Consider the following 15235-nt stretch of genomic DNA (forward strand, 5'->3'; position numbering starts at 1 on the left):
CCATTCATTTCAACGGCTAATGCTATGCTAGCAATTGCAGCCCAGGAAGTATGAAAATGACAGCAAACATCATTGTGCTGCTCAGTTTTGGCACCAAAATAAATGAACAGCATGAGCTGTAAAAAGCACATTATTGATGGCCACAGTAACCAGAATACTACACTAACTGGCCACGGTTCCTGCATGGTTGAAACCAACTTATGGTAAACAAAGACCATGGCACCAGTCTAACCGCCTGAAGCTAACAAAGCTTAACACAAATTGCCTACTGTGTATGAAGATGGCATTTACCCTTTACAGTGCATCCGGGAAGTATTCACAGCGCTTAACTTTTGACATTTTGTCATGTTACAGCCTTATGCTAAAATGGTTTAAATTAATTGTCCTGTTGGAAGATGAACCTTCGCCCCAGAGCGCTCTGGAACAGGTGGTCATCAAGGATGTCTCTGTACATTGCTGCATTCATCTTTCCCTCGATCCTGACTAGTCTCCCAGCTCCTGCCGTTGAAAAACATCCCCACAGCATGATGCTGCCACCACCATGCTTCACTGTAGGGATGGTACTGGTCAGGTGCTGAGCAGTGCCTGGTTTCCTCCTGACATGCCGCTTGGCATTCAGGCCAAAGAGTTAAATCTTTGTTTCATCAGACCAGAGAATTTAGTTTCTCATGGTCCGTGTCCTTCAGGTGCCTTTAGGCAAACTCCAGGTGGGCTGTCATGTTCCTTTTACTGAGGAGTGGCTTCCGTCTGGCCACTCTACCATACAGGCCTACTTGGTGGAGTGCTGCACAGATGGTTGTCCTTCTGGAAGGTTCTCCTCTCTTCACAGAGCAACGCTGGAGCTCTGTCAGAGTGACCATCGGGTTCTTGGTCACCTCCCTGACTAAGGCCCTTCTCCCCCAATCGCTCAGTTTGGCCGGGCGGTCAACTCTAGGAAGAGTCCTGGTGGTTCCAAACTTCTTCCATTTACGGATGATGGAGGCCACTGTGCTCATTGGGACCTTCAATGCCGCAGACATTTTCTGTACCCTTCCCCAGATCTGTGCCTCGATACACTCCGGTCTCGGAGGTCTACAGACAATTCCTTGGATGGCTTGTTTGTGCTCTGACATGCACTGTCAACTGTGGGATCTTATATAGACAGGTGTGTGCCGTTCCAAATCATGTCCTATCAACTAAATTTACCACAGGTGGACTCCAATCAAGTTGTAAAAACATCTCAAGGATGATCAGTGGAAACAGGATGCACCTGAGCTCAATTTTGAGTGTCATGGCAAAGGCTGTGAATACTTATGTACATGTGATTATTTCATTTTTTATTTTTAATAGATTTGCAAAAAAATGTCATGTTATCAGGGGGTATTGTGTGTAGAATTTTGAGGGAAAAAATATTTTGTATCCATTTTGGAATAAAGCTGTAACATAACTAAATGTGGAAAAAGTGAAGCGCTGTGAATACTTTCCGGATGCACTGTACATAGGCCTATGAATGCAATGTACAAACTAGGGGGAACTAACTTTTTTTGCAACTGTATATGCACATAACGCTTGGCAGATAAATCTAAGACCCATTACTGACTTGTATACAGTTTATTTTAATCAGACAATAAAAGTGAATGGCAACAGCGGTTGGCTATTGTACTAGTCTGGTTCTGAGGTATCGGCAAGAAACATAGGTGAAAGACCGTGAGAAACCGCATGATAGAAACACTAGGCTACCATAGAGCTGTTCCCCTGAGGTAAATAATAATTTAAGAAAGTAACAGTACAATTGGAAGGAAGGAGAGTTACGTGGATGTAACTCGTCGATCCTTTGTAAACATGTAACGACAGTCAATCAACATGACTACCAACGTGGTTTGATGTCATGTCAGACAAGATATAATTCAGCCTTGTACTTATGGTGGTTGTTATCCAAACACATTTGGATATTTAATCACAGTATAAATGAGGTTTGAACAGTGACGGTCCACTTTCATTGATGGATTTTGTCAGACATCAAAACTTTCCCACTTACACCACATTCAAGTAAAAAATACAGGTACTGTTCCACTTTACATCAATGTCAAAGTACAAATAAAACACTTTCATTCCTTAAATAGATACAAAAGTCTTACATATTACAAATGGCATCCGTCAGAGTTACAAAATCATATTTTAAAGTTAACAGCTCCAAAGGGAGGAATCCTATAAAGTCAGGCGTGTACTGGCATTCTGTTTGCCCCCTCCAAGGTAACCACATGCATTATGAGGGTGGTGAAAACTGAAAAACAGTCTATATGGTTTGCTACAGACTTGTTTCAGGCTGATTCATGTCTTACTGCTGTGCAATCATCTACTGGCTTGTATGTGCTCCGTTGAAGGCTGTGTAAGCCGTAGATGTGCCAAACTGCAAGGGGTCACCGTCTTGGTTGCCATGATAAAGTGCACCTGTTACATAAAAAAAAATGGTTAATGATGTTCTTTCCTAAATATTGTAAAGCAAATGACAAAAATAAAACTGGATTTGGACTGAAATTCTTACTGTTTATATATGATGGTTTTGACTAGAATGAGTTAGTAGTTGTTCCTTACCCATACCTTGTGAAGAGTAGTTGCTGGTCCCTTGGTCTGTCCCTGGCCAGGGCCCACAGGCAGCCTCGTACCCCGGATCTGGGGTCTCTTCTTTGATGGCTATCCTTTTAGCATCCTCTGTTTTTTAACATATTGTAGAGAAAATATTTAGATATTGAGCATGTATAATCACACATGGAAGACAGACTGATATTTTGTACACGAATGACAAGTTGTATTTATTTATTTATTAACTGATTTGTGCACATAACCAATTTTCCATACCTTTAGCCAATGATAGGTCAAAAGAGTACTCAGTCTCTTCAATTTCTTTATTTGGAACAACACCCTTAATCTCATCCCGCAGCTCCTTGAGCTTAATGTAGAAATGTACTTTGTCCTGAGCACGGGGAAACTGGGCACAGCGGGGGCTTGATGACGGCATCAAATAGCACACCTAATTAGAGAAAGTGTCAATGTTGGTCAGCATCAACCTGCACTCTTGCATGCCTTCATCTAACGCTCGGCTCCATTTCAGCTATCAGATGCGCATTGAAGGATGTGGGAAGATAAAGGCCACTTTATGGCAGAACTGAATGCTTCATAAATTGAGCAACATTTAAATATATTGTGCCAAACCTGATACTAGCATGAGTAAATCAAATAAAATTCTTACTGTATCTGTGTCCGGGACCTTGTATGGCTGCAGGCCAAATTCAAGATTCTTTGGCGTTATTCCAAAGATTTCTTTGCAGAAAATTTCATAAATACCTGTGAATCCAGCAAGGCCAGTTTGCTTAAAACAAAGACTATTTTTTCACAGAATAGGTCATATTATAGAAAATAAATTGGAAGTGCTAGACATTTAAGGACAATGACATTATCTTACCTTTCCCATTAAAGGCGGCAATGCTCGGTTTGTATGTCTTGAGCTTTTCTACCAGCTGTCTGCTACCTTCACGAATCTCTTTACTGCCAGAGATCAACAAGCAAATCACAGCTCAGGCACCATAATCCAAACCAATTTTTTTTTTTTTTTTTGCATAGACATTTTGGGACAGTGGTTAGGAACAGTGGATTGACAAAATAATTTACAAACCAGTAACATGACAAAACTTCAGAACAGGTATAGCACTGAGGTAGTATGGTAATGCTGACTGATGCCACTGGCTGCTTTAATATTGCTGTTTAAACAACATTTATACTACATACCTTGAGAGATCTTTGCTTCCAGGTGTGGTTCTCTCCACCATGTTGGTAAAGCCAATTCCATACTTCTCTGGCAGAGTATGATCATGCATGTAATTGAGCTGTTCATCACTTAGGCCAGCCAGGAAAAGACACTTCCCTGATGACAAATGGCACAAATTCAAATGACACATGTGAACACATGACAATGCTTAGTACATTTAAGACACAACTATAAATAGTGTATAAAATAAGATACACACAGAAATGATTTCCTGGATTTGGATAATGATGTCCTTTGTAGGCTGATAGAAGTCCTGGATTAATTCCAACCTAAAATGCAATTTGTATGTCAACAACAAATCAATCAGCAACTATCAAAACGACAACTACAAAAGCGGCAAAGGCGCAACATGACATTGTATTATGAACAGTATAGTATATTAGGTGAAAGAACTTGACAAATAACTTACTATCAATATGTCAAGATTGTGGGCGATGATATCGGGCAGGGTTTTTGTCATCACTTCTTCAACTGACATACCATTGAATCGATCAAGAGTCCTTTTTGCCTTCTTGGCAGTGTTGTCATTTTCAGCAACTGGTTTACCGTCCTCAGTTCTGAGTTTTGGAGGTCTACCTCTCTTCTTAGCAGGGGGTACTAGCAGATTATACAGAAAATTGTTTAGATTAAGATAATATGATATTGATAATATGATCACCTTCAGTGTAAATATGTAGCCACAGAAGACATTTGTACCGATTGCATTGTTCTGTGGTGGTGAGACAGGTCGTTGCGCAGGAAAAACATGGTGTTCAGCAGGTTCCCGATGGACAGTGAGTTCTGTCATATCTCGTTCTTCTCTACCATTGTCCATGTTATAATAGACATTATTCGTGTGATGATATTCAGTTGCTTCCGGTGCATGGAAATATGGCTGGCTGGTTTGATACCTATACAACAAATAACGTAAGAGAAACACAGAAAAATGAGCCAAGGACAGGAAGTGATGGAAGAGAACACCGACTGGGGTCAACAGCCTCCACAACTATCTGCAACAACTCACAAGACAACTCACCAATATTGGAGATAATCCGTTGGAAGAGTCATTGATGCATTCTTTTCTTCCATCTTAATGGTGGTTTTACTTAAATAAATTAACATTCATGTTAGGGTTATTTAAGATGTTATCTGGGGCGCCTGCAAGCTAGCAGGGTTCATCTTTCTTTGTTCTCGCATATTATGACTATACAAGTTATAGGTGATTCAGTCACACAATTGCATACTAAGAGTGAACATTCCGTTACTTTTTATTTGCAAAAAAATGGAAAAGCCGGACAACTTACCAAATATTATTGTGTAGCTATATAGCTTGCTACATCAATCATTCGTGGTTCACAGTTAAAAGGCTGATCGGTACCCCCAGCTTTATTCAGATGCTAGCTAGCTAGCTAACGTTAACACACCGACAACACATTTCTAGGGACTCTATACGCGTTACGTAAAACCTAACAGCCAGAAATGTTAACGGAGATATTAACACTTACTTGAAAAGGTTATAACCACAAAACCTCTCTGTTCATCGGAGGAAGGTTTGGCAACACAGGGACAACACAACAGTAGAGGAAGACTTCTTCTTCTCCTTTGTTATTTGATAGTCATCTCATGGAACACTAGCGCCACTCACTGGAATGGACTGACTAGTAACTGAAAAATGTACACTAGCCTATCGGCTCCACACTTTTTCAAAAAGTTCCAGACAATCTATCCATCTCTGATTTAATAAATCAGGCTCTGCCAACTACAGTGAGAGAGAAATAGCTATTGTTGTGTCTGTTAATAGAAAATAGGAATAGTAATAACACGCGTCCTCTGAAACTCCACTTATTAGATATTTATTGACTATGGGTGGTTAAGGATATGTCAAGTTTAAATTGGGTGTTTAACGTGAGTGCTTTTCCCTTACAAATAGATCGTGTGGACCAGTTGTTTTACTGCAACGCTCGCCAGCACACGTGGTGGCGGTAATGCCCCACTTTGTTGCCGCGACCACTAAATTAGAAGAAGACGGATTGACGTCAGGACATATCACAGTACACCTTTGCATGGTGGGCTCTAAAGACACTGTGTTAACTGTCTATAAACACAAGCTATTTACTGTCTATTCCCAATTCCAACGGTAAGTTTGATCGTTTATCGTTATTAGGGTCACTGTCAACATTGAATTAATGTATATTATTATTTGAAGCAATTTATGGCTACAGCAATATCTGCAAAGTCATACTTGGAAGTCATTGACATTGCTCATAGCCAGTTTGAGCAATGTAAATAAGGTCGGTGAAGTGATCTTTGTTGCTGTATTCTGCGTTTTCAAAATGGTACACCAAGTAACAAGTGCAACGCAGTAGAACGTTCACCTCATAAGTCTACAACTGTCCAAAATTAAGACCAGTGTTATACGTTATGCGTCCTCGAGTACGAGGGTCCGCTTGACGTACATTTTTGAGTGTGTACGCGCGGCTCTGTGCAGATATCCGTGGACCACCACGCGGCCACTACGCTACAAGGGCATCTGAACGTGAAGAGGCTTAACGTGGCATAATGTTCTATAACATAATTGACTCTGATCAATGATGGACGTTATCTTATTGCCTTATATTTTTTACTCTCCGTTTAATGTTCCAAAATAGCATCCAATGATCACCAAATTTTGAATGATATTTCGCATCATCTATCAAAAAGCAAAGCATTGATTGCCAGTGGCGTAACGAAGTTACGACGTGCCCAGATGCAGGCTATTATGAGGGCCCTAGTCAGTGGCATAAGGCAGTGGTTCCCAAACATTTTACAGTCCCGTACCCCATGTTTGCAACCGCCTCCGCCGCCACGCCCCTCCCCCTGCGCAGATATTCAGCCTACAACACTTTAATATAAACTGTGAAATTTTCAGGGTATGTCACTAACCGTCGCCGCCACGCCCCCTCCCCCTGCGCAGATATTTTTCTTGGATACGATAAACCCCCCAAGACCCACGGGCCCAGGTGCAGCCGCACCTGCTGCACCCCCTATAGTTACGCCCCTGTTGATCGCTATTTTGGAACATAAAGCTACGTTAAGCAGTTTTGTTATAATGACCGTCAATGGAGAAGAAAAAGCTTAATATAGCCTAAGAACATTTTCATATACTCTTTTTTTGACCGGTGTAAGTGTTAGACAACACATGTCCGAGAGAAATTTGGCGGTCATTGATCACTGTTTTGGAACATTGAAATGCTTAAAGTGAAAAGACTTAACGTGGCTTAGAATTCCCCCTAGAAAGCAGAGACCAAGCAGACTCTAGTCTAGAAAGTATAGTAAGAACAAGTACGCGTCTGTCGTATCCGCGTGTGGGTCTGCAACGTAGAATAAGACTAGTTAACGTTATCCATCCTAGCTGGCCATGATTGTATTGTTGTCCGTGTCCATGATAAATATTCAATATCTTTTGTGTTTTGTAATTACAATAGTTCTTACAAATAAATAATGCCTTTTTGTAGGTACCATCTAGCTGAGTAAGGCTGCGGTAAAACATGCCAGCTGGGGTGTCATGGCCGAGGTACCTGGGAATGTTTGGTGCTAGTATACTCTCCATGTTTGCAGGGGCCCAAGTTGTTCATCAATACTACAGACCAGACCTGGTACACATTCTCCAACTTTGTGTTATTTTATTAAACTAACATAGTCACACGTGCTATGTGTGCCACATTTAACATGACCTGTTTCTATGTTTCTCTCAAGACGATTCCTGAGATGCCACCCAAACCAGGAGAGCTAAGGACTGAACTATTGGGGTTAAAACCAGTCGACAATGGCACTGAAAGGCAATGACATTGCTGGTTTTACTTGTATATATGTATAGCACATATTGACTACCTCTATTAAATAGATGTTAATTGTTTCATTTTGTTCTTTGATCTCTTTTGTAAACATTACATCCATTTTGTTGTTTTTGCCAAAGTGTTTATAAATTAAAATATCAGAACTAAAGTAATGATTCCAATCTCCTACATTTGTCCATCATTTGTATGTCACAATGCGGTCAGACATAAAACTAACAACTCAAGGTATATTTTTACATATTTACTTGAAGGAGTAGCACAATGAACTCAGAATAGCTGTTGGCGATGCACGGTGCTCACAGATTGGAAACCGTTTGAAAAGGAATGACAACAGCAACAGGTCATTAGTGGGTTTGTGATAGTCCCAAATCCAAGGGTTTTAGATGCTTACTACCTCATTTTCAATCTAGTGCAATTTAACAGCAGCACAGGAGGTAGTATGGCTTTGGGGACGACACATAGTTGGACTTGTCTACAACTAAGGTAATGGTAACCATATGTATATAACATGACTGTAAATATCAGCTGTACTTGCCATAATATTTTGACTACTATTACATCTGACTCTGGTGATGGCATATTCTTGAGAACTTACTCTTGAACATACAGAGTACTTAATGTTATTATAGTTACTTTGAGTAACACTAGCCAGGCAGAATGGAGTAGCCAGCAAAAAAGTTCCGATCTGCATCTAGGTCTCACAGGTCTGATTTAGTGATAGAACCCTATTTGTATATCAGGTTCTGGTCAGGCAAATACTTACGTAATGTGAGTCATGTTGCTCTGTTGATACTGAAAGGGAAAGAGAAAGTGATCTTTAGATTTGTTGGCAGATCGGGTAGTATGTTACACTTAAACTGAGACCTATATATACATAACAAACATCACTCAACTGCAGTGCTAGTGTAGGCCTTTACATTCAGTCAGCTGAATGGTCATGTGACAAACAATATGCAACACTGATAGGTCAGACCTATTTAGAAATCGTCTGGTCAGACCTTCTTCAGTGTGACTGGCTGTGGTAAATCCAGGAAGTGACGTTCACAGAGAGTCTCTAACTGTGTTCATGTACATTTTTCTGTTCCGGCATATCACGATCTCGGATCCCGACAAGAACTTTGAAGACCAATGTGGGATTCGGGACAGTTATAGCATCAAGAGGGGGTTGTCCAAACTGAGAAATCATGCCGCCCTTGTCGCTGTCCCTAACGAATCTTTTTAGATACAAAAATAAGGATAGTTTACAAAGGCTGGCAACATCGTGCAGTGCCTTACACACAGGCACTGGAATACGGTCACTTATTAGCAATCGATCCTCAAATAAGGCTCAATTTCTAGAGGCGACATTTGATCCGGTGTCCCTGGCGCGGACTGCCGGGCGAGTATGGGGACGTCGGTCAACACCAAACATGTGCTACAGCTCCACTAGCAGCGAGGATAGAACGAACTGGTTGTGGTCAATATACAACGAAACTAAAACGCAGGCAGAAGGTATGGGTTTGAGTAGTGGTTCGTTTTTGATTATGTCGTCAAGACTTAATCATGTATGTTTTTTTTGTTTTTTTTTCTCCAAAAATAAACTTGTTTTTAGAAAGTCACCACTGTTGGCGTTGTTGGCCTACGGTGTAATGTGGGACAGTCAGAGTGACATCTCTCCCCATACCATGTTGGTGGAAAGGTTAACATGTCATTTTGTGCAGAAACTTGTATGCTTTTATGCACAGGCAAATTCGATATGTCCTGAGTAGAGCAGTAACTGTTTTGTGCTGATTAGTCAACATGAAATTGTCAAATATTGTGATATCCTGATGGATGGATGGAATATGATGAGGTGCCTTGAAATGGGATGTTCATATGGGCTGCTATGTAATATATAACCATATTGCATTATGGGTTTGTTCATGTCTTTCAGCATTGGTCCCTGTTATATTAAAAAAATCAGTGAATCCTGACACAATATTTGCCAACAATGAAATGAGCCTACAAGACACTGAAATCTATGGCTTTGACTATGACTACACCTTGGCATTTTACTCCAGTCACCTTCATACGCTCATTTTCAACATTGCACGTGATATCCTCATAGAACAACACAGAGTAAGTACCCTCTTCATCCTACATTCATTTGATTTTCCTGTCTTTGACTTAGCACCTCATTATAAAAACATTTACGAGTCTGTCAGTGGCAAAAACAAGCTGTTTACTTTGACAGGATATTTGTCTCAATTTAACTTACCATGTGCTTTTGACTATTATGCCAGTATCCCGAAGGACTACGGGAATATGAGTACATTCCTAATTTTGTGGTGAGAGGACTTCACTATGATGTGCAGAAGGTAAGAAGATTTTTTATTTTAATTTCCAGATGACCTTGTATCTTTTGCCATGGCAATTGTAGCTTGTCTCCTGTAAGTGTGTATGCCATCGCTTCAGGGTATAATTAAATGGAATGGAATATGTAAAGCTCCCTAAAAATGTATGTTCCTTTCGGTTCTTTTCTGTTGTAAACAGAGTATGTATACCCAAGAAATATAACTTTATATATGACATGCACTGAGCTTAATTTATACATATTATTCAGACGATGCATTTTAAATGGTGCAGTTAACAAGCAATGTTTAGTGGGACATCAGCTGTGCATTCATTGTGTGTGTGTGTGTGTGTGTGTGTGTATGTGTGTGTGTGTGTGTGTGTGTTTGTGTGTGTGTGTGTGTGTGTGTGTGTGTGTGAAGATTCATTTGATTGTTTCACACAAATCACTCATGTTGTAAACCAATTATTTGTATGATCTAGGCTTTACTTATGAAGATAGATGCATTTCATTACATCCAGTTGGGAACGGTATACAGGTATGTTTGACATAATATCAAATTCAAACTTAAATATTATGGGGTGTGTAATAAATATATTTAAGAATCCCTATTGATTATGAACATTAAGCTACTATCTACTAATGTTTTCACACTGTTCAGCAGTAGTAGAGCTATGTTTGTATTTCTTTTTCAGGGGCCTTAATCCAGTGCCAGATAAGGAAGTTATAGCAATGTATGAAGGTTGCCATGTGCCTCTGGAAAACATGAGTGATTTCTATGGCAAGGTAAGATCAGTCAACGCCCCATTGTATAGGAAGTGTAGGGGATATGGTGACTTAAGCTGTATATGATCTGTTTACATATATAATTGCATATCCCTTTTATTGTAAATATAAACTGAATACAAACAGGAGTCAATAAAGAAGTTAAAGAGGCAAAAAGTGTGTATGGATATTCAGTCCGCTTGTCTGAACTGCGTGTCTCATCTGTTGCCATTCTAAACCACATTAGGTTGCTGTTTCACTAACTGGTTTCAAACTCTTCTCTCCTGTTTAGAGCTCTCATGGCCATACCATGAAACAGTTCATGGACATTTTCTCCCTTCCAGAAATGAATCTTCTTTGTTGTGTTAATGATTACTTCATGAAACATAACATTGACTACGAACCAGTCCATCTATACAAAGATGTGAAGGTAAAAGCAGGTCATGATTCATGATTATCATTTTTGACTATTTCCTGTCATTGTTCTGTCCCCTGTCCTATAACAAAACCAAACTGTACATTTTTCTCGTTTATCTTTTGTTCTGTAGGAGGCGATAGGAGATGTCCATGTGAAGGGTATAATGTATCGAGCAGTTGAGGCAGATATTGGTAAGATCGCATCAATCATTTTTACTAAAAGTCAGTCACAGCATCTTCCATGCTTGCAGTTTGCTCTGGAAGAAAAAGAGTTAGGTCATGTCACACCGCTCTCCTTGACATTTGTTCCCCAAAAGCAAATAGTTTCAATGTGTTACTATTTTGTTCTCTAACAGAGATGACAACTTTTTATTTTCATTAAATTTCTTCTTTTCTTTCTTTAGAGAAGTATATTTGTTATGGTGAGCAGACCCATGCTGTTTTGAGGAAACTGTATGAAACTGGGAAGAAAATGTTCCTGATCACCAATAGTCCATTTGACTTTGTGTAAGTAAACATTTATGCTTTTTGGTTGTGCTAATGAGAAAATGTCCTTGCATTAGATGATCATGTCTATCTTGTCCCTTTGCTGTGTTTCATTAATTGACAGTGATCGAGGGATGAACTACATAGTGGGGAAGGACTGGAGGGATCTCTTTGAAGTTGTCATTGTGCAGGCTGACAAGCCTGGCTTCTTCAACGACAGGAGAAAGTGAGCATGTGCACCCCAGAAGTACATTTACTTCTGAGTGTTAGCATCATTCCAAACCAGGAAAGATTGGATTTGATCGAGTCATGAAAACATCCATAGAAAATGGCTTTTTAATGGAAACTAAAAGAAGCTATTGGCATTTGTCAAATAAATATACAAACTTAACTGTTACCTTGTCGACCCCCAAAATCCATTTCACAAACAAAACAAACCAATTGTTTTGTGTGTATGTGTGTTTGAAGACCATTTAGACGTGTTACTGATAAAGGAGTGCTGCTGTGGGATAGGATTCATCGCCTGGAGAAGGGACAGATTTATAAACAGGTGCAACATTAAGCCTGTTTCATGATGCCCTATTGAAATAAGTTTGTCACAATGTTATGTACATAATTAAGATAATCATCATCATGTTCTTAATCATGTACTGAATGTACACATCATTTGTAGGTAATACTCTATAGGTACTAGGCATGCCATGCAGGATTAGGTATATGTGATTAACGTTTGGATTTTGCCTTTTCAGGGAAATCTGTATGAGTTCCTAAGACTCACAGGTTGGAGGGGCTCTAAGGTGCTGTATTTTGGCGACCACATCTATAGTGACCTGGCGGTAAGATATTTTAACTATGTGCTGCTACCTGCTCACCCACACCCAGGGTGCAAAGGGGAATGTGAGTGGCTTAAGCCGTGATTCTTCCACACTCCTCAGGACCTGACATTGAAACACGGCTGGAGGACGGGCGCCATCATCCCAGAGCTGCGGAAGGAGATCAAGATAATGAACACGGAGGAGTACGTCCACACCATGACCTGGCTCCAGTGTCTGACAGGATTGGTGGAGCGTATGCAGGTGAGGTGGCTGTAGCGGGGAAGGTCCCCTGGGCCATGCTGTCACTGTAGAGTTCTGTAGGGGATCCCCCTGAAAGCCTCTGAATAGTGTCTTGTTAGTACCAGAGAAGAATAATGAATTCTGATTAATGGCTGTAACGTATGCATGCATGCAAGGTGCATTTGACTTTCCAATTCCAATTAAAAGAAAGGATTTTCAAAGAGTCTTGTTTGTTCTATGGATTTTGTATATCTGTTTCAGGCCTTTACATTTCTTTGCAGTTTTGCTCATCTTAAAATGACATTTCATTAAACCTGAAGCTAGAAAGATATTGTAAAATATGATGTAGTCTCTGATCCTTCAGAATGAGGTCATTATGGTGGGTGTAGAAGCATTTTCATTTAGGGAATCAGAAACTACATATTCATGAAAAAGTTTAGCAGGTCTTGAGTCATTGTCAAGTCACCTCATTTTGCCGTGTCCTCCTCCTTGGTTGGCTGCTCTTATTTTTTGCTCTCATTATTTTTGTCTTTTTGACAGGTGTGCAGAGATCCAGCGTCTCAAGCAGTAGTTGAGCAATGGATCAAGGAGAGAGAGGACATAAAGTATGACAAACCACACTGCACCCCTCAGTCTCTAACCCACTCCTAATCTCATAATTTATCAGCTTTGCGCAATATTAAATCACAGTGACTGGGAGCTCATTTTTCATTTGTCCCCCGCAGGTCACGAACCAAGGACATTTTCAATGGCCAGTTTGGGAGCCTCTTCCGCACTTACCACAACCCCACCTATTTCTCCCGACGCCTCTCTCGCTTTGCGGACATCTACATGGCCTCCATCAGCTGCCTCCTCAACTATGACCTGCAGCACACCTTCTTCCCCAGACGCACTCCACTGCAGCATGAGTCCCCCCTCTGGCCAGAGCAGGGTAGTGCAGGCGTTGGGAGCACGTTCCCCCCATCATAAAGATCAAACAAGGACTCTGAGCAGAGCTCTTACGCACTAAGCCCAGATTGGTGTATTCTCGCTTTTCTGTTAGGTATGTTACAGTTAGAGAAGAAGCACTCCAAGGGAACTAAGCTAAAGGGAACGCCCTTGTTTTTAAATGATATTTAGCGAAAAGCCCAGAATATTGGCTTTTCATAGTATAGTATAGTCATATAGTATAGTATTTATCATGATATTTTTAAGCCTGTGGTTTTCTTTAGGTCAATCTGTATTCATCATTTAGCAGGTTTCATTGGATCATGTTGAGTTCTACACCGGCCTTTTAGAAATAACAGATACAATTGACATTTTAGATGCGTGTAAAAAATCAGTACACATTTAATTGGTCAGTTATGCTATATGACTGGATCTTACATTCAACTTCATATATTCATGGTTTTTCGTGCTTGTTTATATCAGGCAAAAATGTATCTAATTCAGAATGGGAACACAGGACCAAGTTGTAGGCAACACACGTCTTTGTCTCTGTGATGCCTGTATTTGGAAATGAGGGAATACTTGAGATCCTGCAAAGCCACTCCCATCTCTATGCTCTTTCTCTCAGTCGCACTGCTCGAGTTTAAGCAGCCTGTAGTGGAAGATGCTGAATACTGGATCACTCCTGATTGTGACTGTACAAGCCATTCATTTTTTTTCTGTAAATGCCTTATGGTCTCACATAAATCCCGCACTCAATGTATGTTTAGCAATATAGCAACCTATACTGCTGGAATGAAATGGTAGGCTCTTCAGCATGGAGCATTTGCTTCAGTATCTTCCATCACTGAATCACAGATAAATATAATGACATTATAATATGATGCAGCTGCACCCTCACCTTATACACAAGTAAGGCCAACTACCTATTTTTTATATAATAGCTTTATTTCCATAGAACTGGAGTGGTGTGAAAGATTGTGTATGGTTGAGGCAAGTGTTTCTATGAAAGGGATACACTTTTCCTTTTTTATGAATGCGTAAACGTCAATGTGCTATGTAATGCCAGAGATGTGTGTAGTTGATGTAGAGACGTATGCAGAGATGTGAGTAGTTATGGTTTGATATGCTGTTCCAATTTGTTGGAGGATGACTTAGAGCAGCTTTGTAAATACATGGAGATCTCATGTATATTTTGCTGTTTTGAAACCTAATGTGAGGTACTGTAAAAACATATTATATTTATCTTGCACATGTATTAACCAAATCCTCAGTAAACAATATATAAGATTAGACGACATCATAATTCATGGTGTAAGAGTCATCTTTTGTTGTGACTAGGAAGGGAGCTCTCAGGATATAAGGATATTTGCTGTCCAGCAAATTAATTGTTTTTGCCAGCTGTTTTTAGGGGAATTTTCTTTCAAAACTGAATGAATAATGACTTCTGGTCTGTATTTTACAGTTCTTCAGATTGTAACTTGTCCTTCATTGTATATTAAAACTGGTTTGGTTCTTAGTTAGAAATGTAAAACAGCTGTGTTGTTTTTGCTGCTCACTTACATTTTAAATATATCACTATTCACACGAACAACTGAAATACTGCTCTTTCTTCAAGACTGGCCAGGTTTTATATTAGCTATGAACATTTATA

At 40.0% G+C, this 15235-nt stretch overlaps 3 protein-coding genes across 7 annotated transcripts; 2 read left to right on the top strand and 1 right to left on the bottom strand.

Annotated features, from left to right (window-relative positions):
- Window positions 1–1575: 1575 nt before the first annotated feature.
- tdg.2 (thymine DNA glycosylase, tandem duplicate 2) lies at window positions 1576–8521 on the bottom strand. Of its 5 annotated transcripts, XM_042707373.1 has the most exons (12): window positions 8514–8521; window positions 8384–8412; window positions 4821–4889; window positions 4502–4695; window positions 4215–4402; window positions 4005–4074; window positions 3766–3901; window positions 3443–3525; window positions 3230–3324; window positions 2839–3010; window positions 2575–2691; window positions 1576–2430 (listed from the first exon to the last, which is right to left on the bottom strand). In XM_042707373.1, exons 2-12 carry the CDS (start codon window positions 8395–8397, stop codon window positions 2336–2338), a joined length of 1233 nt encoding a protein of 410 aa, XP_042563307.1. In that variant the 5' UTR covers window positions 8398–8412; window positions 8514–8521; the 3' UTR covers window positions 1576–2335. The 5 variants fall into 5 exon arrangements, with proteins under 5 accessions (XP_042563307.1, XP_012673142.1, XP_031421097.1 ...); XM_012817688.3 differs by lacking the exons at window positions 8384–8412; window positions 8514–8521 and adding an exon at window positions 5290–5484; XM_031565237.1 differs by lacking the exons at window positions 8384–8412; window positions 8514–8521 and adding an exon at window positions 5089–5267.
- On the top strand, window positions 5734–7679 carry c3h12orf73 (chromosome 3 C12orf73 homolog). Its single transcript, XM_012817683.3, has 3 exons — window positions 5734–5921; window positions 7279–7419; window positions 7520–7679. Exons 2-3 carry the CDS (start codon window positions 7312–7314, stop codon window positions 7607–7609), a joined length of 198 nt encoding a protein of 65 aa, XP_012673137.2. The 5' UTR covers window positions 5734–5921; window positions 7279–7311; the 3' UTR covers window positions 7610–7679.
- A 120-nt stretch (window positions 8522–8641) lies between the features above and the next one.
- nt5dc3 (5'-nucleotidase domain containing 3) lies at window positions 8642–15172 on the top strand. Its single transcript, XM_042707372.1, has 14 exons — window positions 8642–9111; window positions 9533–9717; window positions 9882–9956; window positions 10414–10469; window positions 10627–10717; window positions 10989–11126; window positions 11245–11305; window positions 11518–11620; window positions 11724–11825; window positions 12068–12149; window positions 12349–12435; window positions 12535–12675; window positions 13195–13259; window positions 13380–15172. Exons 1-14 carry the CDS (start codon window positions 8805–8807, stop codon window positions 13621–13623), a joined length of 1737 nt encoding a protein of 578 aa, XP_042563306.1. The 5' UTR covers window positions 8642–8804; the 3' UTR covers window positions 13624–15172.
- The last annotated feature ends 63 nt before the right edge of the window (window positions 15173–15235 follow it).

This window comes from Clupea harengus, chromosome 3, assembly GCF_900700415.2.
Source record: "Clupea harengus chromosome 3, Ch_v2.0.2, whole genome shotgun sequence".
NCBI classification, from domain to species: Eukaryota; Metazoa; Chordata; class Actinopteri; order Clupeiformes; family Clupeidae; genus Clupea; species Clupea harengus.